The sequence below is a fragment of the Heterodontus francisci genome, chromosome 2, assembly GCF_036365525.1.
Source record: "Heterodontus francisci isolate sHetFra1 chromosome 2, sHetFra1.hap1, whole genome shotgun sequence".
NCBI classification, from domain to species: Eukaryota; Metazoa; Chordata; class Chondrichthyes; order Heterodontiformes; family Heterodontidae; genus Heterodontus; species Heterodontus francisci.
Window position 1 is genome coordinate 97747516 of NC_090372.1, and position 13862 is coordinate 97761377.

Below are 13862 nucleotides of genomic sequence, written 5' to 3' on the forward strand. Positions count from 1 at the left end.
ACCTGCGGAGGGGTTTCTCTTCCATCCCGATGTCCTACCAGCTTGGGGAGTCTTTGGTGCAGCCCTTTTGTGTTGGTGCCTCCACTCACGGTCCCCAGTCTTTTTTCAACAAAGCTCACCTCTGATTGGGCCTGCAGCATTGGGAGCTCGCCCACTATCCTTAATACGACAGCGAGTGTAGAGGTGGCCAATTAGGAGGCGCTCTCTGGGAAGATTGCACCGCCGGTCGCACTGCCGGTAAGTGCGGCTCAGGATCCCCATTTGGTCCTAATGTTGGGATCCTGAAGCACAGGGCAAAATCCAGCTTGCCTGCCAGTTACAGTTAACTGTCAAGCAGAAAATAGTTGCCTGAATATGTGTTAATTACTGTAGCAGGAAGCAGACTTAACAGTTATAATTTGGGTGTGAGTCATAAGTTCTGTATATAAGTAGACAGTATTTGCTACCGCACAGTGCAATCAGGGAACTGAGTGCTTCATAAACCGAGTGCAGAGTGGGAAGGCGGTGCTTCTTTTTATTCTTTTAGTTTTACCTCCAGTAACTGGTCAGTGTTTTGTCTTTGTCTCTAATGTAGGAAACTGTAACTCGCTATTCCTTTACTAAATTTTTAACTAATTAACTAATCAAATAATTAAATCAGTTTAGACAGACATGGTAGGGCAGATAGTGTGCCGTAACTTTTTTTTATTCTTTCAGGGTTGTTAGTGTCTCTGGCTAGGCCAGCATTTGTTGCCCATCTCTAATTGCCTTTGAGAAGGTGGTGGTGAGCTGCCTTCTTGAACCGCTGCAGTACTTGTGGTGTAGGTACACCGACAGTGCTGTTAGGAAGGAAGTTCCAGGTTTTTGACCCTGCGACAATGAAGGAACGGCGATATAGTTCCAAGTCAGGATGGTGTGTGACTTGGAGGGGAACTTGCAGGTGGTGGTGTTCCCATGCATCTGTTGCCCTTGTCCTTCTAGGTGGTAGAGGTTGTGAATTTGGAAGGTACTGTCGAAGGAGGCGTGGTGAGTTGCTGCAGTGCATCTTTTAGATGGTACACACTGCTGCCACGATGCGCTGATGGTGGAGGGAGTGAATGTTTATGATGGTGGATGGGGTGCCAATCAAGCGGGCTACTTTGTCCTGGATGGCGTCAAGCTTTTTGATTGTTGTTGCAGCTGTACTCATTCAGGCAAGTGGAGAGTATTCTATCACACTCCTGACTTGTTTGTTGTAGGTGGTGGACAGACTTTGAGGTGTCAGAAGCTGTGTTACTTGCCGCAGAATTCCCAGCCTCTGACCTGCTCTTGTACCCACAGTATTTATATGGCTAATCCAGTTGAGTTTTTGGTCAATGCTAATACCCGGGATGTTGATGGTGGGGAATTCAGCGATGGAAATGCTGTTGAATGTCAAGGGGAGATAGTTAGATTCTTTCATGTTGGAGATGGTCATTGCCTGGCACTTGAGTGATGCGACTGCTGTCACTTATCAGGCCAAGCCTGGATACAGTCCAGGCCTTGCTTCATGTGGACACGGACTGCTTCAGTATCTGAGGAGTTGCGAATGGTACTGTGCAGTGCAGCCATCCGCAGACATCCCCACTGTAACATGTGGAGTTAGTGGACAGCACTTGGAGTGGGAGGGGGAGAATCCAGTTGTTGTGGTCCATGTAGGAACCAAGACATAAATAGATGAGAAATGATGCTCTGCTGAGAGAGTTTGAGGAGTTAGGGTCCAAATTAAAATGCAGAACCTCAAAGGTAATAATCTCTGGATTGTTACCTGAGCCATGCACCAATTGGCATAGGGTCAAGCAGATTAGAGAATTAAATGTATGGTGTGTTGAATCATTGGGCACTGACACTAGTACTGGGAGCTGTTCTGTTGGGATGGCCTCCACTTAAACTGGGCTTGGATAAGCATCCTGGCAAATCATATAACTAGGGCTCTGGATAGGACTACAAACTAAAAGAGGGAGGGGAGAGGTCAGGTGAAGGGAGATTTAGAAATCTAAAGAGAAAAGTCGAGACAATAGAGCAGTGTAACAATTTGGGTAAAGACAAGCAGAGTGGGACAGGAAGGGAAAGGGAGTTTATTGGTAATAGTGTACCAACAAAATAGATCCATGCAAAGAATACTGGTAAAAAAAAGGCTCTTTTTCTGAATGCACAAAACATTTGTAACAAGATAGACGAACCAGCGACACAAATAGAGATATATGGGGTTCATATAATCACCGTTTCAGAGACATAGGGCAGGATTTTACCAGCCCCTCCCCCTCGTCGGGGGTTGTGGCGGGGGGGGCCCGTAAAATACTTCCGGCAGAGGCCCACCCCATTTTACCCGTGGCAGAGAGGCCTTGTGGCAGTTCCCCCGCCACTCGGCAACGGAAACTGAATTTAAATAACTGTTAATCACTGTTTAATTATTCACCTTTTCATGATGGCCGTTTCACGCCGATATTCCCCGGCCAATTGCTGGAGGTTCCATGCCTTCGGATCTCTGTTCAGAGATCTGAGGCGGAGCACTGGTGGGGAGGGGGGAGGAGTGAAGTTTTCAGATTAGGAGGGCGGGGAGAGGGGAAAACTCTTACTATTGGCTGAGGGGATGCTGCGAAGGGGTTGAAGAGCAAAGTTAAAAAGTTCGGGGGGAAGGTTTGGGATGGGAAGAAAAGTTTTTTGAGGGGGGAGGGCAGTAAACAAATTGCTTGGTCATTGGGTGAGTGGGAGAGCGCCTTCGATCTTTTATTAAATTTTTAAATGTAACTGTAAGATCCATTTCTCTTTAAAAATTGAAATTACTTGTAAGGACATGAAACCCTTTAATAATAGTGCTGGTGCCTGTGCGGTGGTGCCGGACGCCATTGCCGAAGACGATGTCCCCGCCCCCCCCACGTCATCGGGGATGGGTGTTCCGCCCCCTCCATGTAAATGATCTACTGCGCTAAATATCACGGCGGCTTAGCGGTGCACATCTCGCGCATGCGCTGCGCCGTTTTTGAAGCTCGCCACTGATAAAAATTCAGCCCATGGTTACAAGGTGACCAAAGTTAGGTAATAAATATTCCAGGGTGCACCATATTTTGAAAAGACAGGCAGAATAGAAAAGGAGGAGGAGTTGCCCTGATCGTAAAAGATGACATAAGGACAGTAGTAAGAAAGAAACTTGGCTCAGAAGATCAGGAAGTAGAATCAGTATGGGTGAAGATTTGGAACAACAAGGGTCAGAAAATCTTGCTGGGAGTAGCTTATAGCAGTGTTGTCCAATAAGCTTGCCACTCGCCATCTGTGGCGAGTCGGCCACAGACATGTAGCGAATTGATACTCTTAATTTTTAGAGTCACACAATACTGAATTGTGTTAAAGTTGCAGCGGTGGGTAAGAGTATGGGTGTTACTCGCTAGACCGCTATTTGTCCTCCATCCTTAATTGAGCAAGGAAGAATCAACCTGTTACGGTTAGACAGGTTGTCATATATCAGTCAGACTGCAACTCTGTTTATCAGAATATAGTTCTGTTATTGGGTTTCCAGCGACCTGGAAGCCGAAGGGCCACTTGCTCAATGTAACAAAATAAGGGCTGGGATCTAACAATCCAGAAGCAGACGGCAATGGAGGCGGTGGAGGGTGGGGGTGTAAAATTACCTGGGATGCCATCGTATGGAGCCCTGATGTCATCTCCCCTCAGCTGCATTCTACAATTGGTAGACGGCAAGACATGTGGCGACTTCATTTATGTTTTAATAATAAGCAATTGAGAGGCAGTTAGTTAAGTTATGAAAGCAATTGATTGTGATTTAATGGGCCTGTCCAGCTTTAGCATTAAGTGCACTGGGGACATGGGGCATCGGAGCCTTGGCAGCTTTTAAAGGGCAGAAACAAAGCAGCAGATGCTGCCGTTGCTGCACTTGGCAACTGTGCAGTGAGGCTTTTCATGTTATTCTGTGCAAAGGACTTGGGGAGCCGTTGATTTGGGGTTGTGGTCTCCTTGATGAGATTGTGGTTCTGGCAGGGGCCTCACTAGAGAGGGGCCAGAGCAGTGGGTGAGTTGGAGCAGCACCAGGTGCAAGTCAGAGTGCCAGTACTCAAATGCCATGATCATCATGCATTCTAGTCGAGGGTCCTCCAGTAAGGAGGAGAACCTCAGAGGAGGGGAGATCCGGGCTCATGCATTAGGACAGCAGAGACCTCCTGGACAGCTGCAGGGGCGGCCTCCTGATGGGCAAGTGGCAAAAGGCTGCAGAGGGGTCTGCGAGCAGGTGGCAGCTTGGAGACAAAGATACCCTGCAGCAAGGGTTTACAGACAGAGAATGAGATACCTCCAGATTTCAGAGAGGCAGTGTCACCATGGACTGCGTCTTTCATGAGAGGCTATGACCGCTGTATGCCATGATGGCAGAGGAGGTGAGCTCTGATTGCATTGGTGGTCATCCGATGCCAGTGGCCGTCAAAGTCACTGTGGCCCTGAATTCCTATGCAACACGTTCATTCTCAGGACCCACTGGAGACATGTGTGGCACCTCACAATGAGTCACACATCACTGCATCAAGATGGTCACCGATGCCGTCTTCAGGAGGGCCAGCCAGTACATTCATTACCGAATTGATGCAAACAGTCAGGCTCAGAGAGCTGCCATGGCAGGGTTCCCCCAGGTGAAAGACCGCATGCATGTGACCAGCAAGGCTCCCGCAGGCCAGCCAGTGGCCTTCATTAACCAGAAAGGATTTCATTCTCTGAACATGTAATTCATCTGTGACCACCATCAATGGATTTTGCAGGTGTGTATATGCTACCCTGGGAGAAGCCACGATGCTTACATTCACTGGCACTCACAGGTTCCACAGCTTTTCACACCCCCTGCATGCCTTCAAGGATGGATACATGCCAACAAGGGTTACCCACTGAAAAGATGGCTGCTGACACCAGTGTGGAACCCTATGACGGAGGCTGAGGAACGTGACAATGTGAGCCATGCGGCGACCTGCGCCATCATTGAGCAGACCATCGGTCTCCTCAAGATGAGATTCAGGTGCCTGGATCGTTCCAGTGGGGCACTTCACTATGCCCCAGCAAGAGTCTCCTGGATAGTGGTGATTTGTTGCACTTTACACAACCTGGCACTGCAGAGAGGAGAGGCCTTGGCTGATGAGGATTTAGTGGAGTGCGAGGAGTCTTCAGAAGAGGAGGAAGATGAGAAATCTGATGACCAGCTGCAGCATTCTGAGCAACATAAGGGGCGGTATGGAGGACACAATGACATAGGCAAAAGGGAGGCTCTTATACTCACTCATTTCGCCTGACCCCTACCACAGGTGTCAACCATTTCAATAAAGAACCATATTCCACCCAAACTACTGACACTTACCTCTGCACTTAGTCCAAAGCCTCTCAGCCAATAGTAACTTTTGCTTCAACAATATGCAAAGGATGAACACACAAGCCCTGGTCACCTCCAGCCAGCCCTTGGGGTTGACCCATGCCACTCGTGCACTGACAGAGGGTCACCAATAATGGATGGAAACTTACATCAGCCAAATCCAACATATATTACAAAAATCATCTGACACAAGCAGAGAGTCTTTAACTGTCCATTCACCTGTGAGGCCCAAGTGCATCGAATGATTTTTCAAATTATTTTATGAGTGCTCCTATGCAGTGCTCCCATTTCGCTGCCAGATGCGGTGGAGGCAGGCTGCTGACCTTGTCACCCTGTGGCGTGGGATGTCCTTGGCGGCTGTCCTCTGACTGCCTGAGGTCTGGAGGGCCCTGGTGTGCTGGGGAGCTGCTGCACACGTGCAGGAGCCTCCTCTGTCATCACGGCAACTTGATATTGATATCTGTACATTGGAAGACACATGAACACCATTTCCCCATGCTCGCCTGAGGCTTCCCTTGTGACCTCTGATAAGGTGACTCACCTTTTTGTGAATGCACTCTGACCTCACTGTCCATGATTTAGTGGCTGCCATGAGAACCTGCCAGCTCGAGAGCCTCCTCCTCATTAATATGAGTTGCAAGCAACCTCTGAGGAGGTGGGGGGGACCTCAGAGGGTGCAACATCACCACATTCCCCCACACCCTCCACAAGCGCAGATATTTAACCTCTTTGGGTATGCATTCACGAGAAGAATTGGGGGCACAACCTGGTGAGAGCAGTGCACACGCGCCTGACCAGCTGTTGGAGGCTGTGACAGCCGAGGCCACTGACACTCAGTGGAGTGTGAGAGGCCAGATCCATGCTGGACGCCAGGATGGTGATCACTGGGAGTCCGCCACTAGTCCGGATCCTCTCCTTAGCGTTCTGGGCCCTCTTCTCCCGTGGGAAGACCAAAGAAAAATGTTAGTTGCCGCACTAGAGCAGACACAATGCCTAATTGCCTTGCATGCTTGGTGCTGTGGCAGGGACCAATGGCATGCATGTGCCAGTAGAACTCTCTTGAGCCACCCGGTGAGGGTTGGCAGTTCGAGGCTCACTCCTCTAGACAGAGCTGCATTCCTTACAAAGGAGATGCTGCAGCCTCCACCCATTGCTACTAACATGGTGGGCTCTCCTTCCCAACCATCTGTGCCCTCACGCTTATCCATTTGCTGCCCCCCAAAAGGCACTGAGTGGGGTTCTCACCCTTGCAGAGTGGAGAAGGTCGTTGATGTATTTGCGGCACTGCAGCCAGGTTCTCTGGATGCCCCACAGCTGCTGACCTCCTCTATGACCGTCCAGACAGACTTGCTTGGTTAGGCAGAGAGGTCTCCTCCTGGGGAAGAGGACCATCCGCCTTGTTCAAGTAACCTGGAGACGAACAAGCAGGGAGTCATCACTGAAATATGGGGTTACTTGGGATCTAACTCCTGCCATGCCTACAAGCACATGTCTCCTGTGCTTTCGGAAGATGCTGAGGGGGTTTCTAGCAGCTGAGTGCTGGAGGGTTTCTAGCAGCTGAGTGCTGGAGGGTTTCTAGCAGCTGGGTGCTGGAGGGTCTCTCGCAGCTCGGTGCTGGAGGGTCTCTAGCAGCTGGGTGCTGGCAGGCCTGAGTTTGACAGCGTTTTCTGGCAATGACAGCTGCAAGAACAGGCGTCCGCATCAAGACTTGGGTGCTGGCAGCCTTTTAAACACAGTGCCATGAATTCCTTCCAAGTTAGGTGATAACGCGGCCTCCAACTGACAGCTTGCCTTCGGGCGCTGAGTGGCCGGTCACCCTGGATGCCAACTGTTAATTAGCTGGTCAGTGCAAAATTACCATAGGAATTGGAGTCGGAGCGGGAGGGCCTTTGCCACCCGTTTCCACTTCCACCTTCCCTTTCCGGTCGGGTCCTGTTAAATCCCAGCCAAAATGTCTGTTACCCTCTCTGTTGCTGTTCTCTCTGGGTGCCTTTAAGTAATGATACATTTAGATCTGTGGAACTGCTTGACAGACAAGCACTATGAAAGCAGAGCTAACCTACAGAAGGACAGTGGTTTGATTGCTCCCAAAATTTTCTTGGGGAATCTAGTGACATGGGGATGCTTGGTTTTGTTTAGTTGGTAGTTAGCGGTTTTCACAACAGTTGAGGTGCGTGAGCGTGCGCTGCCAATAAGGGTTGAAATGTGCAATTTTGGCAAGCTGGGGCAGTGTAACAACATCCAAATGTGTTCAGCCTTCATCTTAATAGATCTGTTGAAAAGAGCGATTGAGAGGAATAGGGTGCTGTTGGCATAAAAGGAAAGATTAAAGGAGGTTTGCCATTAACTATAGGTCTATTTAATGTCCGGATGTTGTGTTTGGAAATGACAGGAGACAGGACGCAAGCAAGGCAAGAGTCAGGGCGCAGAAACTAATGCATAGAGATTTGTCAATCTGTTTCATCCCGATGTCTCCAAGTATATCAATTCTGATAAAATAGAGACAGTTTACTCTTGAAGAAATTTGTTTTGTTTTTAAATAAACTGGAGCACGATCAGAAACAGAACACTGCAGTTAACAGATTGTAATGGTTGATCACTTGTTATGAGTACACAAGCAGCTTGCAGTGCCTATAAGGAAAGTATTGGTTGTTGGTTATATTATTATGGCCATCAAGAACAAAACTAGGTGAATTATAGGAGGACTATGTAAGGCTTTGGTATGTCTGTACTTAGAATATCCCAGTTTTGATCCCTGCAGGATTTCAAAGCTCTAGAGAAGGTGCAGAGGAGGGTGACTGGATTATACTAAATCAGAGATTTTAGCCATGAGGATAGACTCCAGGCTTTTATTTTGGAGAAATACCGGTTTAGAGAGAACAATATTGAAGATTTGAAATGATAAAGGGATTGGATTCAGTAGATTGGATAGGCTATTTGAAATGGATAGAGATGGCAGGAATAGAAGCCATGCTATAACATCGATAGGCTAATGGTTGTGTTAGATGCCAGGAAATATTTATTTTTGCAGGGACTTAAAACTGTATTTAAAAATTGCTAAGGCAAGTGATGAGCAAGGAATCCATGTCCATGTTGTTGTGACAAAAGTATAAATTATTTTCAAATTGCAAACATTGCCAATTCCCAGAGGATCCTCCTATGACTTCCAAACAGGATGTTTCACAGTAACCCAGAAACTGAATTGAAGGAGTCAGTTTAGTTGTGCTTTAGCTCTAATTTAAGACTTCCCACTTAGATGCCATATAAGGGCATTCTTTCAGAAACAAGATAGCTTGCCACATTGTTATTTCTTCCTAACTTTCCACTTTCGACCTTCTAAGAGCATTTGTTTTATTCCATCAGTGGTATAATACACTAATTGCTTTTCAATGCTCATAATTTGCTCCTCATATATGCAGATACTTCAACTGGATATAAAAGCAAACATTTCTCACAAGAATAAACTGGCCAAAAATATGTTTTTATAAAGTGGTCACTCTGTAGTTTTGGTCTTTAATTGCAGCCGGTGAGTACTTACAGCTCTGTTCTGCAAGCTTAAGAAATCTTTAATTATTTTGTTTTCCTGTTCCCAAATCTTTGTTTAAGGCATTTATTTTAAGGAACTTTTTTTCCAAATTTAGTGCTTCAAGTGCTACTTAGTGCTTTGTCTCAAAATGGCACTGGACTCTTAATATAGGAATTACTTTAACAACAGAGATATTTTCATGATATTTCTAGTATCCAAGTTATGACAGAAGTAAGGGTGAGTGTGGGGAAATTAGGAGAAGTTAGACTCAAAAAAGGAAAAACATCAGTTTGGGAGAAAGTGGAACTCCAATTGGCTGAGTAAATCCCAACAGCCTGGACAATTTGTCCAGCACACTCTGCTTTTTGTTTTGGAAGACTGTTTTGGCTGTAAAATTAATTATTTTATGTTTTGCTAGTTATTATTAAAATCAAAATAAGTTGAGAAAATGAGAACAAAAAATTAGTATATTTTGTGGTATGTCCCTTGAAATGACAGTGTGTGTGTGTGTAGGTATGAATGTTTAACACATTCACATGAAGTTCCTTTGTGCCATGTTTTAACTGGGGCAGTTTTCCATTTATTTTCAGCGTATTGAATGCTATCCCAAACCAATGACATGATTGCTACAATGATAATGGCTTTGAGATGGCATTCTCAAATTTGGTACAAATTAAAAGATCAGAATTAGAACAAAGGACTAATCCATAAACTGTGGAGGATTATTACCTAAAGATAGTGCAGTTCGTCTCAAAAGCACCAGACTTCAAGAATAGAGTTAGTAGTGGTAGAAAGTTAGGATTAGTTGAGGATTTAGGATGCAGCAATGCAGTTCGCCTCTTGATAAAAGAGACAGTGGGATGGATTTTCAACTTCTGCCGAGTGCGGAACTGATTGATGGAAATGAAAATCTGGCAGTTTTTATAACAAGTGGCTGATTCCCAATGGCAGATTAACACATGGGCAACAAGTTAAAAATCTGCTCCATGTGACTAGGATGGGCCATGATTTTGAGCTGATACAATAAAAACGTACCCTGTAGAAGAATGGAGCCAATGGAATGTACATGGCAAAGGCATTTCCATCATCAAGTGTAGAAGATGAAGATTAAAACTCCCACTTTGATCATGGGAAACCTGATCAGTCACCTAGGTTTGTCAGGATGTCAAAGAACTCCAGAGATTAAATCAAGGTAATGACTGATTTATTTTTATTGATCAAGAATCCAGTACTGATTGGAGGTAGTAACTCATTGCTATTTGAGGACTGAGAAGGTCAGCAGAAATAGTTGCTTGGTAAGAAGTGACAGCATAGAATATAAGAAGACCATGGTTAAATTATTTGAATGCTTGTGAGAACAACAATCATAATGTTCCAGTGTAAGATATAGTATCTACAAAAGAAGCCCACAAATGTCTACTCGGCTGGTAAATTACAACACTGATTCATTGCATTTTAAGCCAATAGTTCCCTCTGAACATAATTGCATCAATTGTCTTGAACTTGGTACAAGAAGACATTTATCAAGCAGTTTCTAGTTGAGGACAGAGCCAAAATCATATTAAAATTTGAGGCTGAAAATGAATGTATTGAAGTCGACTTTGAGCTGCCAAGTGGTCTTTGCATCTTAAATTGAAGGCAAGAATAGGCTACCCAACTCCCAACTCCTGTTCCAGAGTCAGGACATGTTAGTAATATAAAGGGCTCTGACGTTCTTCTTAATTGATTTGGGGATAAAAAGAATTCTACATTTCTAGAGTCCAAGGAATGAGCTGTAATAAAAATGGCTCTGGGATAGATACTGTTCTGTGCACACATGACCAGGAATTTTGAAGAATGTGTTGCCTGCCAGGTGCCAAAGTTAAGGAAATCTCCACACGGCTGGAGAAGAACTTGAAGACCCAGTTGTTGTGGTCCACATAGGAACCAACAATATAGATAGAACTAGGAATGTGGTTCTGCATCAAGAGCTTGAGGAGCTAGGATAAAATTAAAATGCAGAATCTCACAGGTAATAATCTCTGGATTGCTCTGGATTCAGGAAAGCATAAATTCAAAAGCAATAAGAGAAATGCTAAGGCTGTAGAACAGGGTAGCAATATAGGTTTAAAAAAAAAGCGTGTGTCAAGAAGGGACAGAGAGCTTAACAAAGGTAATAGGGCATTTGTGAATAAGATGGCATTAGGGAAAATAGAAAAAAGTTAAAGCTAAGGGCACTATACCTGAATGTCAGAAGCATTTGCAACAAATTAAATGAATTAAAAGCAAAGTTAGAAATTAATGGGTGTGATCTAATAGCCATTACGGAGACATGGTTGCAGAGTGACCAAGGTTGGGAAATAAATATTCCAAGATACTTGATTTTTAGAAGAGATAGTCAAAATGGAAAAGGAAGGGGTAGCCCTGATAATAAAGTACAGGATAAAGACAGCAGCAAGAAAGGATCTTAGCTTGCAAAATCGAAATGTAGAATCTGTTTGCGTGGAGCTAAGAAACAACAATGGGCAGAAAACTTAGGTGGGATTAGTTTATAAGCTTCTAACAGTTTTAGTGTCAGGCAGAATATAAATCACAAAATTAGACATGCATATAACAAGGGTAATGCAATAATCATGGGGGATTTTAATCTTCATACAGACTGGGCAAACCAAATTTGCAGTAATAGTGTGGAGAACATGTTCATGGAATATATACAGGCAATTTTCTAGATCAGTATATTAAGGAACCAACTAGGGAACAGGCCATGTTAGATCTAATATTGTGCAATTAGAAAGAATTAATTAATAACTTTGTAGTAAAGGGGAATCTAGGGAAGCGTGATCATAATAAGCTATAATTTTATATTGAGTTTGAAAGTGATTTAGTTAATGCCAAAACTAGGGTCTTAAATCTGAACAAAGCAAACTACTTGGGTATGAGGGGCGAGTTGGCTAAGGTAGATTGGGAAACAACATTAAAAGATATGTTAAAATGTTAAAAGATATGATGGGAGACAAGAAATGGCAAACACTTAAAGAATTAATTCATAATGTGCATACATTCCCTTAAGGAATAAAAACCTCACAGAAAATGTGGTCCAACCACGGCTAACAAGAGCATTTAAAAAAATATTAGATTAAATGAGGAGGCTTATAATGTTGCCAAAAATGAGTCATAAGCCTGAGGATTGAGAGGATTTAAGAATTCAGCAAAGAATAACCACAAAATTGATAAAGTAAGAGAAAAGAGAATATGAGAGCAAACTAACAAGAGACATAAAAACAGATTGTAAAAGCTATATATATGTAAAAAGAAAGAGATTAGTGTAAGTAAATGTGGGCCCCTTAGAGGCAGAAACAGGTAATTATAATGGAGAATAAGGAAATGGCAGACACATTAAACAAATACTTTGAGCCTAATTATAACTCCTAGCAAGTGGGTGGGTATTGAATGGGTTAAAATCTCAGTCTTTGTATCTGTCTTGAAGATTCTGGAAATGGTGGGGGGTGGGGGAGCTAAGGGTCATGGAGTCAAAGAGTCATTTATAGCATTGAAGAAGGTCATTTGGCCCATCGAGTCCATGTCTGGCTAGTATGAAAAACTTAAGAAAATTAGTGTTAATAATAGTTCTCGAGAAATTAACGGGACTAAAGGTGAACAGATGAATTGAATCTGATGTCATGGATCCTAGGTCTTTAAAAAAGATAGCTACAGAAATAGTGGATGCATTGGTTTTGATCTTCCAGAATTCCCTAGATTCTAGGGCCGTCCCCATGGATTGAAAGGTAGCAAACGTAATATTGCTATTTTGGAAAGGAGGGAGAGAGCAAATAGGGAACTATAGGCCAGTTAGCCTGACATCAGGAGTAGGAAAAATGATAGAATCTGGTATTAGGGACTTGGTAACAGGGCACCTATAAAATCGATTAGACAGAGTTAACACAGAAAGGGAAATCGAGTTTGAGAAAATCTGATAGAATTTTGGTGGTTGTAATGAGCAGGGGGGTGAGGAAGGATGTGGTGTGTTTGTATTTTCAAAATCGAAAAGCAAAATATTTTTTAATGGTGAGAAATTGGGAAATGTTTGCATTCAGAGGGACCTGAGTGTCCTTATACACGAATCACAGAAAGTTAACATGCAGGTACAACAAGGAATTAGGAAAGTAAATGGTATGTTACCAAGGGATTAGGGTATAAGAGTAAAGAATCCTTACTACAATTATATAGGACCTTGATGAGATTGCATCTACAGTACTGTAAACAGTTTTGGTCTGCTTACCTAAGGAAGGATATACCTGCCTTAGAGGGAGTGCAACAAAGATTCACGTGATTGATTCCTGGGGATGAGGGGATTGTTCTATGAGGAGAGATTGAGTAGACTAGGTCTATGTTCCCTAGAACTTAGAAGAACGAAAGGTGATCTCATTGAAATATATACAATTCTTAAGGGGCTTGATTTTGATAGGGTAAAGACTGGGAGGTTGTTTCTCCTGGTTGAGTCTAGAACTAGGTGTAAGTCTCAGAATAAGGGGTTAGCCATTTAGGACTGAGATTAGGAGAATTTTTTTTACTGAAAGGGCTGTGAATCTTTGGAATTCTCGACCCCAGAGAGCTGTGGATGGCCAGATATTGAGTATACGCAATACAGAGATTGATGATCTTGTTGAATGGCAGAGCAGGCTCAAAAAACTGAATGGTCTACTCCTACATCTGTTTCTTATGTTCTTATGTTGTTATGAAATCGGAATGTAAAACCATATTTTTCCATTTGTGACAAATGTGCAGATGGTAAAGGAAGATCAAGGCTGGAAAATGAGCTAAACCAAGTGAACATTAAAAATGTACATAAAGGGAGTTTGTTACAGTGAGTTAGCAGACTGCTCTCTAACTTCTAGTACTTGGGTTTCAACTCATCCAGAATGATGAAATAGAATTCTCTCTGCTGGCAATAATGTAAAGATTTTATATGAAATGGGTTTGGACAGACTTAACAAAATT

At 43.8% G+C, this 13862-nt stretch overlaps 1 protein-coding gene across 2 annotated transcripts in view; it reads left to right on the forward strand.

The window, feature by feature from the left end:
- LOC137379720 (transmembrane protein 196-like) overlaps positions 1-13862 on the forward strand; it is a 59819-nt gene that overhangs the window by 18741 nt on the left and 27216 nt on the right. Inside the window, exon 4 of one of the 2 annotated variants that reach the window (XM_068051002.1) lies at positions 4045-4050. The exons of the other annotated variant lie outside the window; for it this stretch is intronic. Coding sequence (XP_067907103.1) covers positions 4045-4050 — 6 coding nt within the window. The remainder of the gene's footprint in view (positions 1-4044; positions 4051-13862) is intronic. 2 annotated transcript variants of the gene reach the window in all.